The sequence below is a fragment of the Nannospalax galili genome, unplaced genomic scaffold, assembly GCF_000622305.1.
Source record: "Nannospalax galili isolate Female #2095 unplaced genomic scaffold, S.galili_v1.0 scaffold31, whole genome shotgun sequence".
Taxonomy (NCBI): domain Eukaryota; kingdom Metazoa; phylum Chordata; class Mammalia; order Rodentia; family Spalacidae; genus Nannospalax; species Nannospalax galili.
Genome location: NW_008332149.1, coordinates 6,563,605 through 6,579,069, shown reverse-complemented (window position 1 = coordinate 6,579,069; position 15,465 = coordinate 6,563,605). Strand labels below are relative to the sequence as shown.

Below are 15,465 nucleotides of genomic sequence, written 5' to 3'. Positions count from 1 at the left end.
CATACACATAAAATAAAAATAATAAATAAAATGCAGCTAACAGCTGTCCATAACTCCAGTTCCAGGGCATCCAACAGCCTCTTCTGTCCTCTGCGGGCATTGCACAACACGGGTGCACTTACTTACATGCAGGCAATACACACATATGTATAAAATAAAAATAATAAATAAAATATTTAAAAAATGGCAGAGAGGAGAGTGACCTTCAAGTCAGATCCAGAGCTGTAACAAAGACAAGCACTAGAGATGGCAAGCTAAGAGGAGGGATGGGAAGGTACTAAGAAGCCAGGGCTGGGGAGGCGACTCTACATGAGGCTATAAGGCCCTAAGTGCTAGGCCAGGAATGTGAGGTTTTATTTGGGGGTAGGGAAATGTGAGTCATTAAATATACCAAACCTACACTGAAAAGTTTGTGAGCCAAGTAGCAGGAGTGGCCAGCTAGTTCGTGGGGTGTGGTGCAAAGTGAAAATGTGGGCACCATGCTTAGATGTTGTGAAGCATTTGAAGATGTCAACAACAGCATGGAGCCAAGCAAGGGTTGGATGAGAGCAGAGCCTGGTGCTGCTCTGGGGCCCAGGGTCTGTGAGCTGAGGAGGCCTAGGATGGCCAGAGGGGATCAGAGAGGGTATGGAAGGTCTTGCTGTCCCCCAGTACCAGTTGTTCTTAGACATCTGGGCTACTGCTAATGTGTTCACTGGGAGCTCATTTCCAGCTGTAGTGTGATGTTATAAGTTGGGTATTGCTACGGAGCCCTTGTTAACAACCCCAAGCTGTGGCCAGCCCTCTTGTCTGTTGGGAGAAATACTGCACGATGATTGTGCTTCTACTTTGTGGAGGTGACACTCAGCAGCTCCTCTGTTCTCCAGGACAAAACCAAACAGAGCTCAAGGAGTCGCAGGGTGGTTTCTTTTCTTTCTCAAGACTAAGAGCACTTCTTAAAACACATCTGGTATAATTACAGAAAAACGACTCCAGGCTTTGTGTTCTGACAGTGCAAACAGCTCCAATGCTGTATGGGAAAATTGAGGACATTATCTTAATAAGGCGCCTCCAGTCACTTGAGCAGGAAGGTTCCTAGCAGCACAGGGTAACACTTAGCCAATTCGCTGAAATAAGGCGGATACTCCGATCTTCCAAATGCGATTGCAAACAAACAGCTCTTTCAAAATCCCAATTTTATTTTAATGTTTTTTGCTTATGCTTTAGAAAAGCAGTTTGTTAAAAATCAGTGAGATCTTTCCACTGTTAAACATCCCCCAAATCTTTGAGGGTGAGGCCCTCACACCAGGTTTGTGCCTAGGATTATCTTAAAAAAAAAAAAAATGCTGATTTTGCTTTGGGATTTTCAAACTGTAGTCTAATCTCACCAGTGAGTGATCCACTTTGGAAATGATCTAGAGCAAAATGTTGACCCCTAACTGGTTTCCCTACCTACACAGCAAATTAAAAAAAAAAAAAGGTATCTAGCTTTACCTGACTTGCACAAAACAATCGGGTGAACTTCATTGTACTTTTGAAATGATTGTGGTTTGTAAGCTTTTGAGTATTGTATTTTTCAAGCCCAGTTGACATAAATTTGGAGACTTGGCTTTTTGGTGCTCCAAGGCTCTGCTTCCCCCTGTAGTTCATTTGACAAGCCAGAGGGAGGGGACCAGTTCACTCCGTGAGCTTTTCCAATCTTCCCGAGGGCTATTGCAAAAGTCTTTTGGTGAAATTTGTGCCAGTCCCACCTTCAATTACCAAGAAGAGGTCTGACTCACATTTTCAGTGTTGTAAACAAGTGTGTTTAAAATAGCATTTTAAACTTGATTAATGTTGCTGACTGAAGAGTTAAAAGCATCACGTATAACCCACATTTTATGTTACAAACACGAATGCATGAAGTGTTGTAAAGTTGGTTCCTATATTCCTGATTACAAGCCATCAAAAATGGGGCGCATCAGAGCCTGCAGACTTTCCCAGGAGCCTTTGGACCAGTCCTAGAATTTAGAGGCAAAGAAGTTAATGGTGCAGGAGGAGAAAATCAACCTCCTGGGGTGGCTGCAGCCTGGTCCAGGCACAGTCAACACTCCTAGGCTGTGGTTTCCCTCTTGTTCCCTCCTGGTTACTATGACACGGTTTATACTTTCATCTACTGAAAAAAAGAGAGACCAGGTCTAAAATCTTTACCTCGACCTCCTCTTGGGCCCTTTCTGGACTAGGCAGAATGAGTACAGGCACAGTGTGAATCAACGGATTGGGAAATTAGAAACTACATCAGCGCAAATCTTTGGGAACTGGACCTTCCCTGGCTTTGGAAAAATATGTTTCCAGCTCACAAAATATGTGAGTTGGACCAGACTTGGGCATCCCCCAAGGACATGTGAGGGAAGCTGCCTAGAGCCTGGCTGATGGGAGTCCTCCTCTCTAATACCTTTTCTTAAAAGGGACCCACTCTGAGCTGAGATACCCCACGTCACACAGGCCCCACCCCCACCTCTGTATTCATGATCTAAGTGCTGTTGCCTGAATGGATTCTGTGTGGAGCTGGAAGGTTGGAGGCCCGTCTTCTGTTTGAAATACTGGAACAAAATCACAGATTGAATGCTAGAAATCACTGTTGGCAAGTCTTGGATACAAATTATTCTTGCTTTATTACTCTTGTGGTACTGTATATTTTCTGCAATTATGTGACTAGATGGGGAACAAAGGACATTTGATTTGAGAACCTGTACTTAATATTACATATCCAATAATACTTACCAATGCCCCAGGGCCCTTCAGCTTGATTTTTTCTTGGAGGGTCATGTGACTTCTTTTATAATTTCACTTGAACTTCTAATTCCATAATGGTAATTGTGTGCAAAAGGGTGTAGCAGACATCTACTGGTGAAGTGTACCATCACTTGGTCTAAAAAGTGACTTTCAGGTATATATGTACATAAAAGGAATCTTCTAAACAGACAATGTGAAAGCATCTTTACCTCTCTCTCTCCCACAAATGAGGTAAAGGCTTTGGTCTGTCTGTCTCTGTCCCACTCTGTCTCTCTCTTTCCTTCCCTCCCTCTCTTTTTAGTGCTGGTGACTAAGCATGCATGTAACCACTGAGTTACATCTTTAGCCCAAGCTGTAGTTGCTCTGTCTTCACTCACTCAGCACACAGTTTAAATAGTAGTCACATCTTTAAGAGCAGCTAAGGCAGCAGATGGCCTGGGATCCTTTGCTCTATCACTGGGGGCCGGCTCCCTCTGCTTCCTCCCTCGCCGGCATTGTCTGGGTGGTCTGCTTTTTATCAAGCCACTGTCAGTGGCTTAATTTATTTCCATAGTTACCTAGTATATTTGAAAGCAGTTATTTTTTTCCTCGTCGATCTTAGCTCACATCTGAATGACAAGCCGGAAGCCATAGGGCATGCACAAAATCTTTCTGAAATCTGGGGTTATTTTTGCCTCTAGCTTCAGCCAGTTGGTCTGAAGTGGGCTTTGTGGAAAGAAGCAGTGACCTTTTCATCTCCTTTGCAGACAGGGAAAGCAGCTGTTTAGGACAGGGATCTCGCATCCTAGACATTGCTGGGTTGGGTAGGGGGACGGTGGACTCTTCACTCTGAAATCGAAAGGAGCCGAGATTGGAATTTAGACCATTCTCCTGAGAGCACAAGCAAGTCACAAGTCTGTGGTCCACACAGCTCCCTGCATGCATCTTCCAGCCAAAGCAGCAGACCCAAGAGCTAGACTCCAAAATTTCATTTCATTTCTTAAATGATGAACAAACTTCCTTTTATAGCTGAGCTAATTTAAGATATTCTTGTTCCCTAACATTCATTTCCTGTTGCACCTTTTAGGAGTGTTCTAAGATTATTGGAAGGGAGCTAGTGCCTCAGCTAGAGATGACTTGCACCCTAAGGGGTCCTCATTTATATCCTTTTTGTCATTTAGGGAGGTTGAGGGAACCATGGCCTCAGTGAGTTAAGAAGCAAGTCTGTGTTAGTTTCTATGGTAAAGCGAAACTATTTATTAGCATTACAGAATAAGGATCGATTGTCAGAGATCATCGCGGGACAAATGGGCTTTCTCCACTCACTGGTATTTGCAGTTAGTATAACATTTATTGTTCTCCGTGTTTTCTGAGGTTAGTCAATGTATGATTTTTAGTCCTATTCATATTGGATTAACTGTTCCTTGGTGCTGTGTCGCAGGTGCCTGTGGGCCGGCATGACTCACAAGGGGATGATAACGGGCCATTTGGTTTAAAGGCTTGCTGAATCAGATCTAGCTCTGCTAGCAATACTTTAATTGAGATGGCATTGAACTGAGACAAGAGGGCCAACTCAGCTGGCTATGACTAATGCCACACAAGTGCCCATCCATTTCAGAGATATTGTGGGGAAGAAGGGAAGAGTGTTGTGTTCTCCCCACTACTCAGTGATCCGAGGGCACAGAACGGCTCTCCTTCTGAGGGGGATGTGCAAAGAGCTGGGAGAATTTGAGGGTAGAGCCCCAGGAGGTGCTCACAGAATCTTCATCTGGGGGCTGAGCACCAGGAATGGATGATGCCATGGTAACTGCTTGGCCGCCCTGCCAGCAGCTGGACCAATGTGGAGGGTGGGACATGTGTGTATCAGGCAAAGAGAGCATCGTGAGTCCAGGTGTGTGTACAGCCTTTGGTGTGCTTGGCAGCTGCAGGTGATGCATCCCCTCACTAGGTGAAGGTGTGGATTGCGGGCCTTTGTATTTCCTTCCAGCTTTGCCACTCTGTCATTTACTACCTGCTTTGCTGAAATCCCAAAGGAATTTTAAAGAGACAGTAGCTGCACTAGTGATAAAGAAAACACAGCTCCAAGCTTGGTGAAAAGACCCACACAGCCCAAGGTTTGCAGTGAGACCCTGTGCTCTCTGTCTGTCGGCCATTCAGCTTCACTGTTCTTGGCACTTAAATGCGTAACAGTGGAGTGTCAGCAGCAGCAGGATGCATGTCAGAGACACAGCTCCATGCTGTTGCCCGCTGTAGCCTAAGGAGTTCTTTTAGAGACTACCACTCAAGTGAAGTTGGGAGTCTTGACTTCAGTGCAGAAAAGGATTTCAGGATGAGCCAGTAGGAAGAAGAGTTGGAATTTATTTAGAAGAATCTTTAACGTAGATTTAAGCTTAATAAAAAAGAGAGCACTGGGTAAAATATAAGCTATACCCAGGTGGGGTGAGTGTGGGTTCCTCAAGAGATGGGTGGACTCAGTTGTCTTCACAATATACAGTCTTGATGGGTTCTGAAGTTAGATCTTCAAAGAGTTGCTCAGGAACTTAAATGACATCACAGGGTGGTTCCTCAAGTACTCTGGATTAGGTTACAGCTGATGCGGCAAAAACCTAACTCACAAGTGTTGCATGGAAAGACTGTAAAAAACATTTTATAGTCTTGTTTGTGAAGTTCCCAGAAATTTTCATTTGTGTCTGGAAAAGGAGGAAGGTCACATGCTCTCGGGCTTTAAGCATGATTTGCTGTGATTTTGATATCCGTATTTGAAATACTGTTATATAAGGAATGCACGTCTCTGTGTGGCACCCTTCACAGCCAATGGTAATTGTGCTGGAATTCTTGAATCTCAGCTGGCAAGAGACTTCAACTAGACCCTGGCGTGAAGAGCTCCTTTCTCTTCCCATGGCTCCTTAATTTTCCTGTCTTTCTATCCTGATGCAGTATATCCACCACCTCAGTTTAGACCAACCTACTCTTTCCTATGCCCCAGTGTTGGTTATATGAAAAGCAGGTACAACCCTGGTTCCCTCATGAATGTAGTAAGAACTTCAGGCCACCTGATTGTGGGCTCCTTGGATACAGTCACAGAAGGAAGAGATCTCACAGACTTCCAGCCCATTCCAGTTGTGCCCTGATGGTTGACTAGGGTCACTGGTCAGACTGTAGTCTAGGTGTGATGTTGTTAATGGTCTAAGGGCCACAGACAAGGGCTGTTGTATTTTCTTAAGTTTTGTCCAAAACTGCCAGACCTTCTACTTGCAGTTACGGAGGGACCACAATGTCGTAGGTGATTGCAAGGATGCTTTCGAGGCCCAAGGGCTCTGTGTAAGTGACAGGTAGATCCTAGGAGTTCGCTGGCCAGCCGCCCTAGCTGAAATTACATGTTTAGTGGGCATCTTTGACTCAGAAGGAATAAGGCAGAGTGGTCTAAACAGGGTACCTAATGTCTGCATCTGACCCAAATAAATACATTAAATAAATAAATAAAGAATAATAAAATAGTCTATGTTTGGCCAGAAGAACTTTTGGAAAGATTCTACCTAAAGCCACATCTGACCTCTGACTATATGGAAAAGTCTGGGCTTATAAGCCAAGTGAAGTTAGTCCAACATTTGACAGGTCATTTTTGTGTGTCTTGGTTTTCCTATCTATGAAACAGGGAGGTGATTGGCTGCTTTTAGGAAATCATTGAACTGGCTAAGCAACTGCTCATGGGGCTGAGTGCAAAGCCTTCAAAGGAAGGAGATATGAGGGACACTTTTCATGAAGGTCTGTACTAGAAGAGCTATAGGCAGGCAAGCCTGCATGTGGCACGCTTGGCTTTTGCTTTCCTGGGTTCATCCGACTCCTTTTCAGGTTCCTAGGATTCAGGGCTAGAGGTGCTGTGAGCTGTCCCAGGTTGGAAGAACTTGCAGCAGGAGGGTGACTCAACCAGGCTTGGTCCTTCCTCTGGCAGAGGTGCCTAGAAGCTGATACCATGTTCCCCTGCACACGTCCCCAGCACAGTAGGGACCAAGCTGTCTCTTCATCCAGCAGAAACAGAAAGAAAAAAGGGAGCAGAATGAAGGAGAAGAGAATAGAGGGATGGCTCAGCCAGTAAAGCACTTGCTTTGAAAGAATGAGGACCTGAGGTCAGTTCCTAGAACCCATGTAAAAGTGCTGGGCCTGGTGGGATACACTTGTAGCCCCGGTGCAGGGGAGGTGGAGCCGGGGGGACCTCTAGCTTGCTGGTCAGCCAGTCCAGGCTATTTGATGAGCTCTAGGCCAGTAAGAGACTGTCTCCCAAGGAGGTGAATGGTGTTCTCAGGAGTGACACTAGAGGTTGACCTCTGGCCTCCACATGCACATGTACACACATACACACACGCAAATAAAATAAAATAGATTAAGCAAGCAAATGAAATTTCCACATTATCTTTCCAGACTCAGTTCCCCTGGTAGACAGGGTCTTCTCTCTGTATCCTGGTATGAAGTAGTAGCCCTCATCTCTCTGCGGAGCCAAGAGGAGACTTGCCTTGGGGGAAAGGCAGGTATATAACCAGACCTGTGATCCAGGAAGGCCCATACCCTTTGGACTGATACCCAAACCCTGCATGGTCATTGGTCTTTACAGAGTGCCTTGGATTTTGACTCTTTGCCTAAGGTGTGAGGCCTGTCTTCTAGGCTGGCTCTGTTCACTATAGTCAGTAGGAAGGCAGATTTTAACCTCTTGCTTCCTAATGCCTCCTAACTTGATGCTGCTATGGGTAAATCAATCACTTCACCGCCTTTTACCACAGCCACTTGATTTCGGTTGTTCCTTTGGGGGAAGTTCTATCAAAGACTATAATTAGAAGAAGAACAAGATTAAAATTTACAGAAATAGGGACTCGTCTTTTAGATGTGTTTGGGGTAACTTGTCAATATTGTGTTAACATTTATTCCAGAGAAATTTCCATTCAGAGTGCCAGCTCATAAGTGTATTCACGTTCCAAGGCAGTCAAACACGAAAAGGTCACATAGGAAGCACAGAGTATATGAATTTTTAGACAAGTCAACCGAACACTTATCCAGCTGCTCCCAATGGGCTACGGCTGGAGAATCAAAACAAAGCCTTAAAAAAACAACCAGCAGTCACCAGATTCTCTTGCTTGTGTCTTGCAGAATCGGCTATCCAATCCCCATGTTTGCTGGATTCTGCATTATGTTTGTCTCAACAGTTAGTAAGTGTCTGCTGTTTGCTTTCTGCATGTGGGTCTTAGAAAGAGCCCTGCATCCCATGAGCTGAGAATTAGACTAGACAGTCCTGGGGGTGGGGTATGTACTGGCCTCAGCATGGAAGGGGAGGGCTTTGTGGAACAGGCCGCAGCCCTGAGAATGGACATGCTCCTTGACTTAAGGGAGGGCTTCAGGATCACCCCTGTTGGGACATCCCCATGCCACCGGCAGGGGCATGGCCTTGATGTGAGGGCCTGGGCCTTTTCTCTTGGCAGTGTTTGCCTTCTCCAGCAGCTATGCCTTCCTATTGATCGCCAGGTCCCTGCAGGGTATCGGCTCCTCCTGCTCATCTGTGGCTGGTAGGTATGAAGACACCTGTTGGAGGGGAGGCCTTCAGCATCACCCCAACTGGCACTCACATAGTTAGCTGATGAATGCAGGGATTGGGGGTAGAGAAGGGGGCAGAGAAAGATTCTTAAGAAGGTGTGCACCATCCTGTTGGATTTTCCCTGACCTCATATTTCAGTTAATTTCATGGGCACAGGAAATTTTTCCTGGTCTGCTGGGGAGGGAGCACAGGTTGTGGATGACATTTTGGGTCTTCTCCTGTTTAGGAATGGGCATGCTGGCCAGCGTGTACACGGATGACGAAGAGAGGGGCAATGCCATGGGGATTGCCTTGGGGGGCCTGGCCATGGGGGTCTTAGGTAGGTAAGGGTCACTGTGTAGTTGGGGCCTGTTAGGCATTGGGTAACAATGGTCCTATTAGTCCTGGCCATAGAGGGAGAGTGTCCACAGTCCCATGAAGAGACTGCCAGTACTCCTGTTTTCTACTTCCATGTAGCCTTTGGGAAATGGTTGGCAGAGTCCCTTGCAGGGAGGATCTGGGCTTCCCCCTGATCTCTGCCTCTAAAAACCTCCCAGGCCCCAATGTAAAACAGAGGCTTGAGAAGGCTATTCTGCCACACCCTTTCCTCTCAAATATTCTGAATTATTATCTGAGAGAAACTTCCAGTCTTCCCTGCCTGCCACTGCACTTGTCCTGGCTGACATCCTCGGCTAGGAGACGGATACCTTCCCTGAAAGAAATTTGGATTTTTCCCTGTCTTTGACAGTCTGGCCTTTGCTTTGGAGCCACTGGTTCCGAAGTCTACTGGTGGCAAAGAGGCAGAGTCATGAGCCTTCGCTTACCGCAGGACCCGCACAGCCATTGGCCCAGCCCTCTCGCTCAGGGCCCTTGGTCTTTGGGGTGGCTTTTGTGTGCTTTTCCCATTTTGAGGTGAAAACTCACTTGCAGAGAAGTTCATGTTAGTAACTATATAGAATGTAGGTCAGGTGTGCAACCCAAATCTTTTGTGGAACACAGACAGAAACACAAAAATCCAATGGGCAGTTCTTGTGTGGGAGGACCATTGGTCCACCTATATAGAATGTAGGTCAGGTGTGCAACCCAAATCTTTTGTGGAACACAGAAACACAAAAATCCAATGGGCAGTTCTTGTGTAGGAGGACCATTGGTCCACCTGGCTGGCTCACAGACCTCTTCCCCCTTGCAGTGGGTCCCCCCTTTGGGAGCGTGCTCTATGAGTTCGTGGGGAAGACGGCTCCCTTTCTAGTGCTGGCTGCCTTTGTGCTCTTGGATGGAGGTGAGTGAAACCTCACGGGCTGTGTGGTGGTGACCTTGGCATCTGTTATGGGACGTGCTCCAGACGTACCTGCTTTCCGGAAAGGGCCATCTGTGTTTTTTCCCTTGTAGCTATTCAGCTTTTTGTGCTTCAGCCATCCCGAGTACAGCCAGAGGTAAGCTGTTGGGAGGTGAGGGCCCCACAGTGGCCTGGGTAACTTTTCTAAACCCTGCTTTTGTTCAACAGAGTCAGAAGGGAACACCCCTAATTACTCTGCTGAAGGACCCATACATCCTCATCGCAGCAGGTGGGACTCCTGGGCTCTTGAAGTCAAATCTAGTTTTAGAGGGGTGGGTGGGCAGTGGGGGCTGTTTTCTACTTTCCTGTTGGAAATATGCAGCCAGGGACATGGGATGTCCTGCCCCATCCCAGCTTGCTAACTGCCTTTGTGTCAAAGGCCATCATTTCTCAGCCTTGAACTTTCTGGATGGCTTCACTTAGGAGGTCATTGATAAGTGTTCTCATTCCTTTGGCCTGTAGAAATAGGGACTGACAGCCAAACCCCAAGGAGACATTTGGACACACCCTTTGCCAGAAGTCATGCCTTTGGGCTCTGGGCCTAGATATATTAAAAGAAAGCTCTGGGGTTCTATGACTCTGGGAAAGGAGATGGGTTACAACTGTCCCATAGAGGCAGGTCACCTCCATGCTGGGCCTGGGGCTCTCTTCCCTTGACAAGACAAAAAGCTGAGACCACAAGCAGCCCTGGTGCCATGCAGAATGGCTCAGCCCTACAGGGAGGATTTGTTTAAGCAGGGCTTCCATACTACAGGAGAGCTGGGAATGCCCGGGAGAACTGGGCCTTGCCCTGAGATTTATATTCAACCTTTCCAAAGCTCCAGAATGGGGACTGTGAATGTAACTCAATTGGTAGAGTGCTTGCCTACATGCAGAAAGCTCTGGGTTCAATCCTTGGCAGTGCATAAACTGGGCTTGGTGGCACATACCTGTGATCCCAGTACAAGGTCATCTTGGCTCCATAGTGAGTTGAAGGCCAGCCTAAGATTCATGAAGCTTTGTCTCAAACAACAGCCATCACCAACGGAGCAAAGCTCCAGGCTGGTTTTTCTGTGAGATTTGGCCAGGGCAGCACACAGGCTGGGAAGCCAAAAAGGCCTGACCTCTTCATGCAGTTGACTCCACAGGGTGCAGGTGGCATCCCAGAGCTAAGGTCTCCTCCCTGCAGCCCTGGCCATAAGAGGTAGAAATTAGGGAAGGATGGGCTCTTAGAGTTGTGACTTCCTGAACCTTGAGCCTCAGTGATGGAAGGAAATGCAAAAATGTCCCCAACACTGTTCTTGATGTCTAGGGAAGTTGTGTGGCGGTGGGGTGGGGGGCAAGGGAGGAAGTTGGGAGCAAGGTGAGTGGGAGGAGAATCCAATCGCTCATATGTTCTGCCATTAAATGTCACAGAGAATGAAAGTGTTTCTTCATTATGTGTACACCATCTTGATTACACAGCTTTCTTTGAATTTGTTCTAGCAAATTATAGGTTCCACAGAGCACAACACAAGAAGCTTCTAGAATGTTGGTAGACCAGTCTCTGTGTCTTTTTCCAGATGGCTCTATATTTACAGAGTCTGGTTAACAGACTGATGAGGAATATTTACATAGCTATCCTATGTGCATATAGTTATGAAAACATCCGTCCCCAGCACGTGGTCTGGGGTAGACTATGACCTTTCTTAGATTTTCTGGCATCACAGGACATCGTGCATACAAATCCATTGCACAGTTATATGCAGTCACAAGAGCCTCAGGTTACTTCAGAACTGGGTGCAGTCTGCCACTTGCCTGGCTCCTAGTTGCCTCATGCAGCTTTCTTCCTTAATAAATTGGAAGTTCACTCATTAGTAAGTTGGATGGGTTAAGCCAAAAGCTCTTTAAGGCTCCTTCCAGTTCCAGACTTTATAACTCTGGGATTCTGCTTGTTTAAAATCAAAGTAATAATAAAACACTACTCGGAGTCCTCTTGGCTTGCTGTTTATTTTCTCTAATGGAAGTAGGGGAAGTTCTGGATCTCTGAGCTGGGGCACATGGGGTCTAACCGTGTCTGGGAATGGTCACAGGCACTTGGTAGGGAAACAGCAGCACAGTGATGCTCTGCTCTTCCTTCACAGGCTCTATCTGCTTTGCAAACATGGGGATTGCCATGCTGGAGCCAGCCTTGCCCATCTGGATGATGGAGACCATGTGTTCCCGAAAGTGGCAGCTGGGTAAGGACTGGGGTGGGTTTTTCTGACTCTAGAACTATTTTCTCTTGGTCTTTTTGAGAGGGAATTTCCCTGTAGCCCCAGCTGGCTTGCAACTTGCTATGTAGACCAGGCTGGCCTCAATCTCACAGAGATCAGCCTGCCTCTGCCCTGATCTGGGTCTGGCCTGACTCTAGGGCTTTTGTCCCTAGGTTGGGTCCCATCTGTGTGCCCTTCTGAACCACCTGTAGAAAGGTGGTAAAGTGCTCTCTCCTGTTTGACTCTTCATGGGGACAGTGCCTAAGGTGACTTTGGAGTCCTTTGCATCTCTAGGCTTTATATCTTTCCTGATAAATGAAAAGGAGAAAGTGTAATGAAATATTGAGGAGGGAGGGAGAGGGAATGTTCACACGCATCCTATTACAGTGTGTTGTTAGAATCTCATTCGTTAGTTGTTGATCCTTCACTGTGCCTACTTTATAGAGTATGTTTTATCACAAGTATGCAGGTATAGGAAGACGGAGCATCTACAGCATTTATACTATCCTCAGTTTCAGGCACCCACTGGAGTCTTGGAATGTGTCCCCCACCGAAACTGGCAGACTCCTGTAATTCCATCACAGTTTCTTGTTTGATTGGCATCCATCATTGACATTGTACCTGAGTGAATATTGCCCCCAAGCTGAACTCTGTAGGGCATTGTTATTGATTTCCTTTCTACCAACTCGTTTCTGTTTTTCCCCCTGGGGTTAGCCATTGCCTTCTCTTTTCCTAGTTTTCTGTATAGCACTGATGAATGTGTTCCCTGGACTCCCTGGCAGAGATGGAAGATGTTCTCAATGTGGTCGGGTCTATCACCTAAGCTGAGCTTTCTGTGGTCTGGCTCATTGTGGACAAGTTCTAGCTCTCTAGTCTAGAAACGGTGCTGTCTAAAGCCACATGGGGACTTCCCCCTCCATTAGCTGGACATCTTCTTTGCCTCACTTCTTCCTGTGCCCATATTTCCTGTGCTCTCTCAGTTTATTCCCTCTCCACAAGGGACCACATCCTCTGGCAGCTTTTGGAAAGAAGATGCTTAAGTCTGTAGAGCTCTGAGGTCCTGCATGTGTGCAGGTGTCTTTACTCACCCCTCGCACCTGGTTGTTTCAGTCTGCCATTGTAATTCATGGCTGGAAACCATTTTCCTTCACAGTTTTGAGGCTACTGTTCAGGTGCCTTCTGGCATGTGAGGTTCTGTAGAGGGGCCAGGGTTGTTGTCATTCTGGGTCCTCCTTAGGGTGATCGCTTCCTCTCTGGGTTATGAGCATCAGGGATGGTGATTTGAAGTGGGTCCATGCTTTTACTTGGAGACGTCATTTCAATTCTGGGAAATATTTTTCTATTACTACTTTAGTTAACTGTCTTTGACCTTACTGTCTCCTCTTTCACTCCACTTTGTGTATGCTAGACCTCCTTGTATATGGGGAGGTGTTGCTCACGTGTGTGGGTGCATGCATGCATGTGTATAGAAGTCAAAAGAAAACCTCTTCACTACCCTACCATCTTTTCATTGAAATAGGGTCTCTCATTGGCTTGAAACTTCACCAAATAGGCCAGGCTACCTGGACAGTAAGTTCTGGGGACTCACCTGTCTCAAACTCCCATCTCTTCATCCCTGGGATTACAAGTATACAGCACCACTCCGAGATGTTTATGTGGGTTCTGGGTATCAGAACTCAGAGCCTTATGCTTGTGAACCAAGAGCTTTACCGACTGCACCATCTCCCCAGCCCAGAACTCTTTTAACTTTTCTGTTTTGCCCACAATTAATTTTGGGGTCAGGATCTATTCTCTAGGCCAGGCTGGCCTGGGACGCTCTGTCCTTCAGCTTCCTGAGTGCTGGGATTACAGGGGCACTGCCGTTCTCTACTGTCTGTTAATTTGTTCATCTTCATCTTTTAAACTGTCTACTGAATTCTTAAACTTGGTGTTGTCGTTGAAGACCCATTTTGAGTGTGTGCCAGTACTGCTTTGCATATGTGGTGGGTGGTTGTGGAAGTGATGCCTTTTTCCTATCTTGGTATGCAGACTTTCATCCCATCCCTGACCCGGCCTTTCTGCTGCCCCTGCCTCCACGCTCTAGCCTTTGGCCAACTTTCACCTCACTGGATTCTCTGCTCCTGATCTTCCTACTTAATGAGGCACAGGGGTCTTGCTTTTTTTGCCATCTCCACATACAGGTGGAAAGTTCTAGCTTTCTGTATTCCTCTGTGCTAGGTAGCCTTAGTTATCAACTTGACACACCTGGATAGAGGGAGCCTCAATTGAGTAATTATCTCTGTTGGCTTGGCCTGCGGCCATGTCTGTAGAGCATTTTCTTGATTGTTGAGAGGGCCCAGCCCACTGTGGGTGGTGCCACCCCTGGGCAGGTGGTTCTGTGTTAAGAAAGCAGGCTGAGCAGGGGCCAGAGGAGCAAACAGTAAGTAGCATATCTCTAGGGTCTGTGCTCCAGGTTCCTGCTGTGAGGTCCTGCCTTGGCTTCCCTTGATAATGGACTGTGAGCTGTAAGTCAAATAAACCCTTTCCTCCCCATACTGGTTTTGGTCGGTGTTTTTATCACAGCAATAGAAAGCTAACTGAACACCATCTCTGTCTTTCTCTGACTTCTTCTCCATCTTAATATTTCTGCTCCCCTCCTGTATCTGTACTTAGGAGGAAGGGGGTGTGAAGTGGTCTGGAATTTCCACTTATTTTACTGACGTTTGAAAAGAGTTTGGCATGGGAGTGGAATACACCCCATAGATTCAATCTACCCTGTTTACTTGGAAGTCCATTGCTCCTTTTAATGCCTGTATATTGTTTTCTATTTTAAAGTAATGACTTCTCTATGTGTATGTATATATGTTTGTATTTGTGTGTACAGGTATTTAAGTGTGTGTGCATGTGTGTGTAGGTGCACACGCACAAGTGTGTGTATGTGTATGTGTGTAGAAGAGGCTGATGTCAAGTGTCTTCCTTAGTTTTTGAGACAAAGCCTCTCATTGAACCTAGAGCTCATCAATTCAGCTGGACTGGCTGAGCAGTGAGCTCCAGGGATCCTCCTGTCTCTGCCTCCCCAGCATCGGGGTTCCAAGTGCATACCAACACGCCTAGCTTTTTACATGGATTCTGGGAACTGAACTCAGGTCCTCCTGCTTACGTGGCAGGCAGTCCATTTTCGAGCCATCTCCCCTGCTCCATGGTATGTTTTTCAACTGGTCCCTCTTGAGGGGGGTTCTTAGTTCCAGTGTTTGCCACTGAACCTGCTGCAGAATACTCTTCTCCTGCCTGTCCCTCATGTTTAGACAAATATTTGTAGGACGCTTTCCCAAAGTCCAGCAATGTTTTAATAGCTGGTAGTTTTGCACTAACACGGGGATCAGCAGGCTTTCCCAATTATATAAGAACGGGCTCTCATTTGTATTTTCTCTTAAGTAAAAATGATAGATGGCTCAGTAGTTAAGAACGCTGGTCGTTCTTGCAGAAGACTCGGGTTCGAATCCCAGCACCCACATGGCAGCTAACAACCGTCCGTAACTCCAGTTCCAGGGAATCCGACAGCCTCTTCTGTCCTGTGCGGGCATTGCATGACATGGCTGCAGGCACCTACATGCAGGCAATATGGACATACACATAAAAATGAA

At 46.6% G+C, this 15,465-nt stretch overlaps 1 protein-coding gene across 4 annotated transcripts in view; it reads left to right on the top strand.

Annotated features, from left to right (window-relative positions):
• Slc18a2 (solute carrier family 18 member A2) overlaps positions 1-15,465 on the top strand; it is a 40,734-nt gene that overhangs the window by 4,170 nt on the left and 21,099 nt on the right. For all 4 annotated transcript variants that reach the window (XM_008827329.3, XM_029560763.1, XM_029560762.1 and 1 more), the window contains exons 4-10: positions 7,873-7,931; positions 8,202-8,285; positions 8,541-8,633; positions 9,483-9,572; positions 9,683-9,726; positions 9,798-9,858; positions 11,732-11,827. In XM_008827329.3, the coding sequence (XP_008825551.1) occupies positions 7,873-7,931; positions 8,202-8,285; positions 8,541-8,633; positions 9,483-9,572; positions 9,683-9,726; positions 9,798-9,858; positions 11,732-11,827 (527 nt within the window). The remainder of the gene's footprint in view (positions 1-7,872; positions 7,932-8,201; positions 8,286-8,540; positions 8,634-9,482; positions 9,573-9,682; positions 9,727-9,797; positions 9,859-11,731; positions 11,828-15,465) is intronic.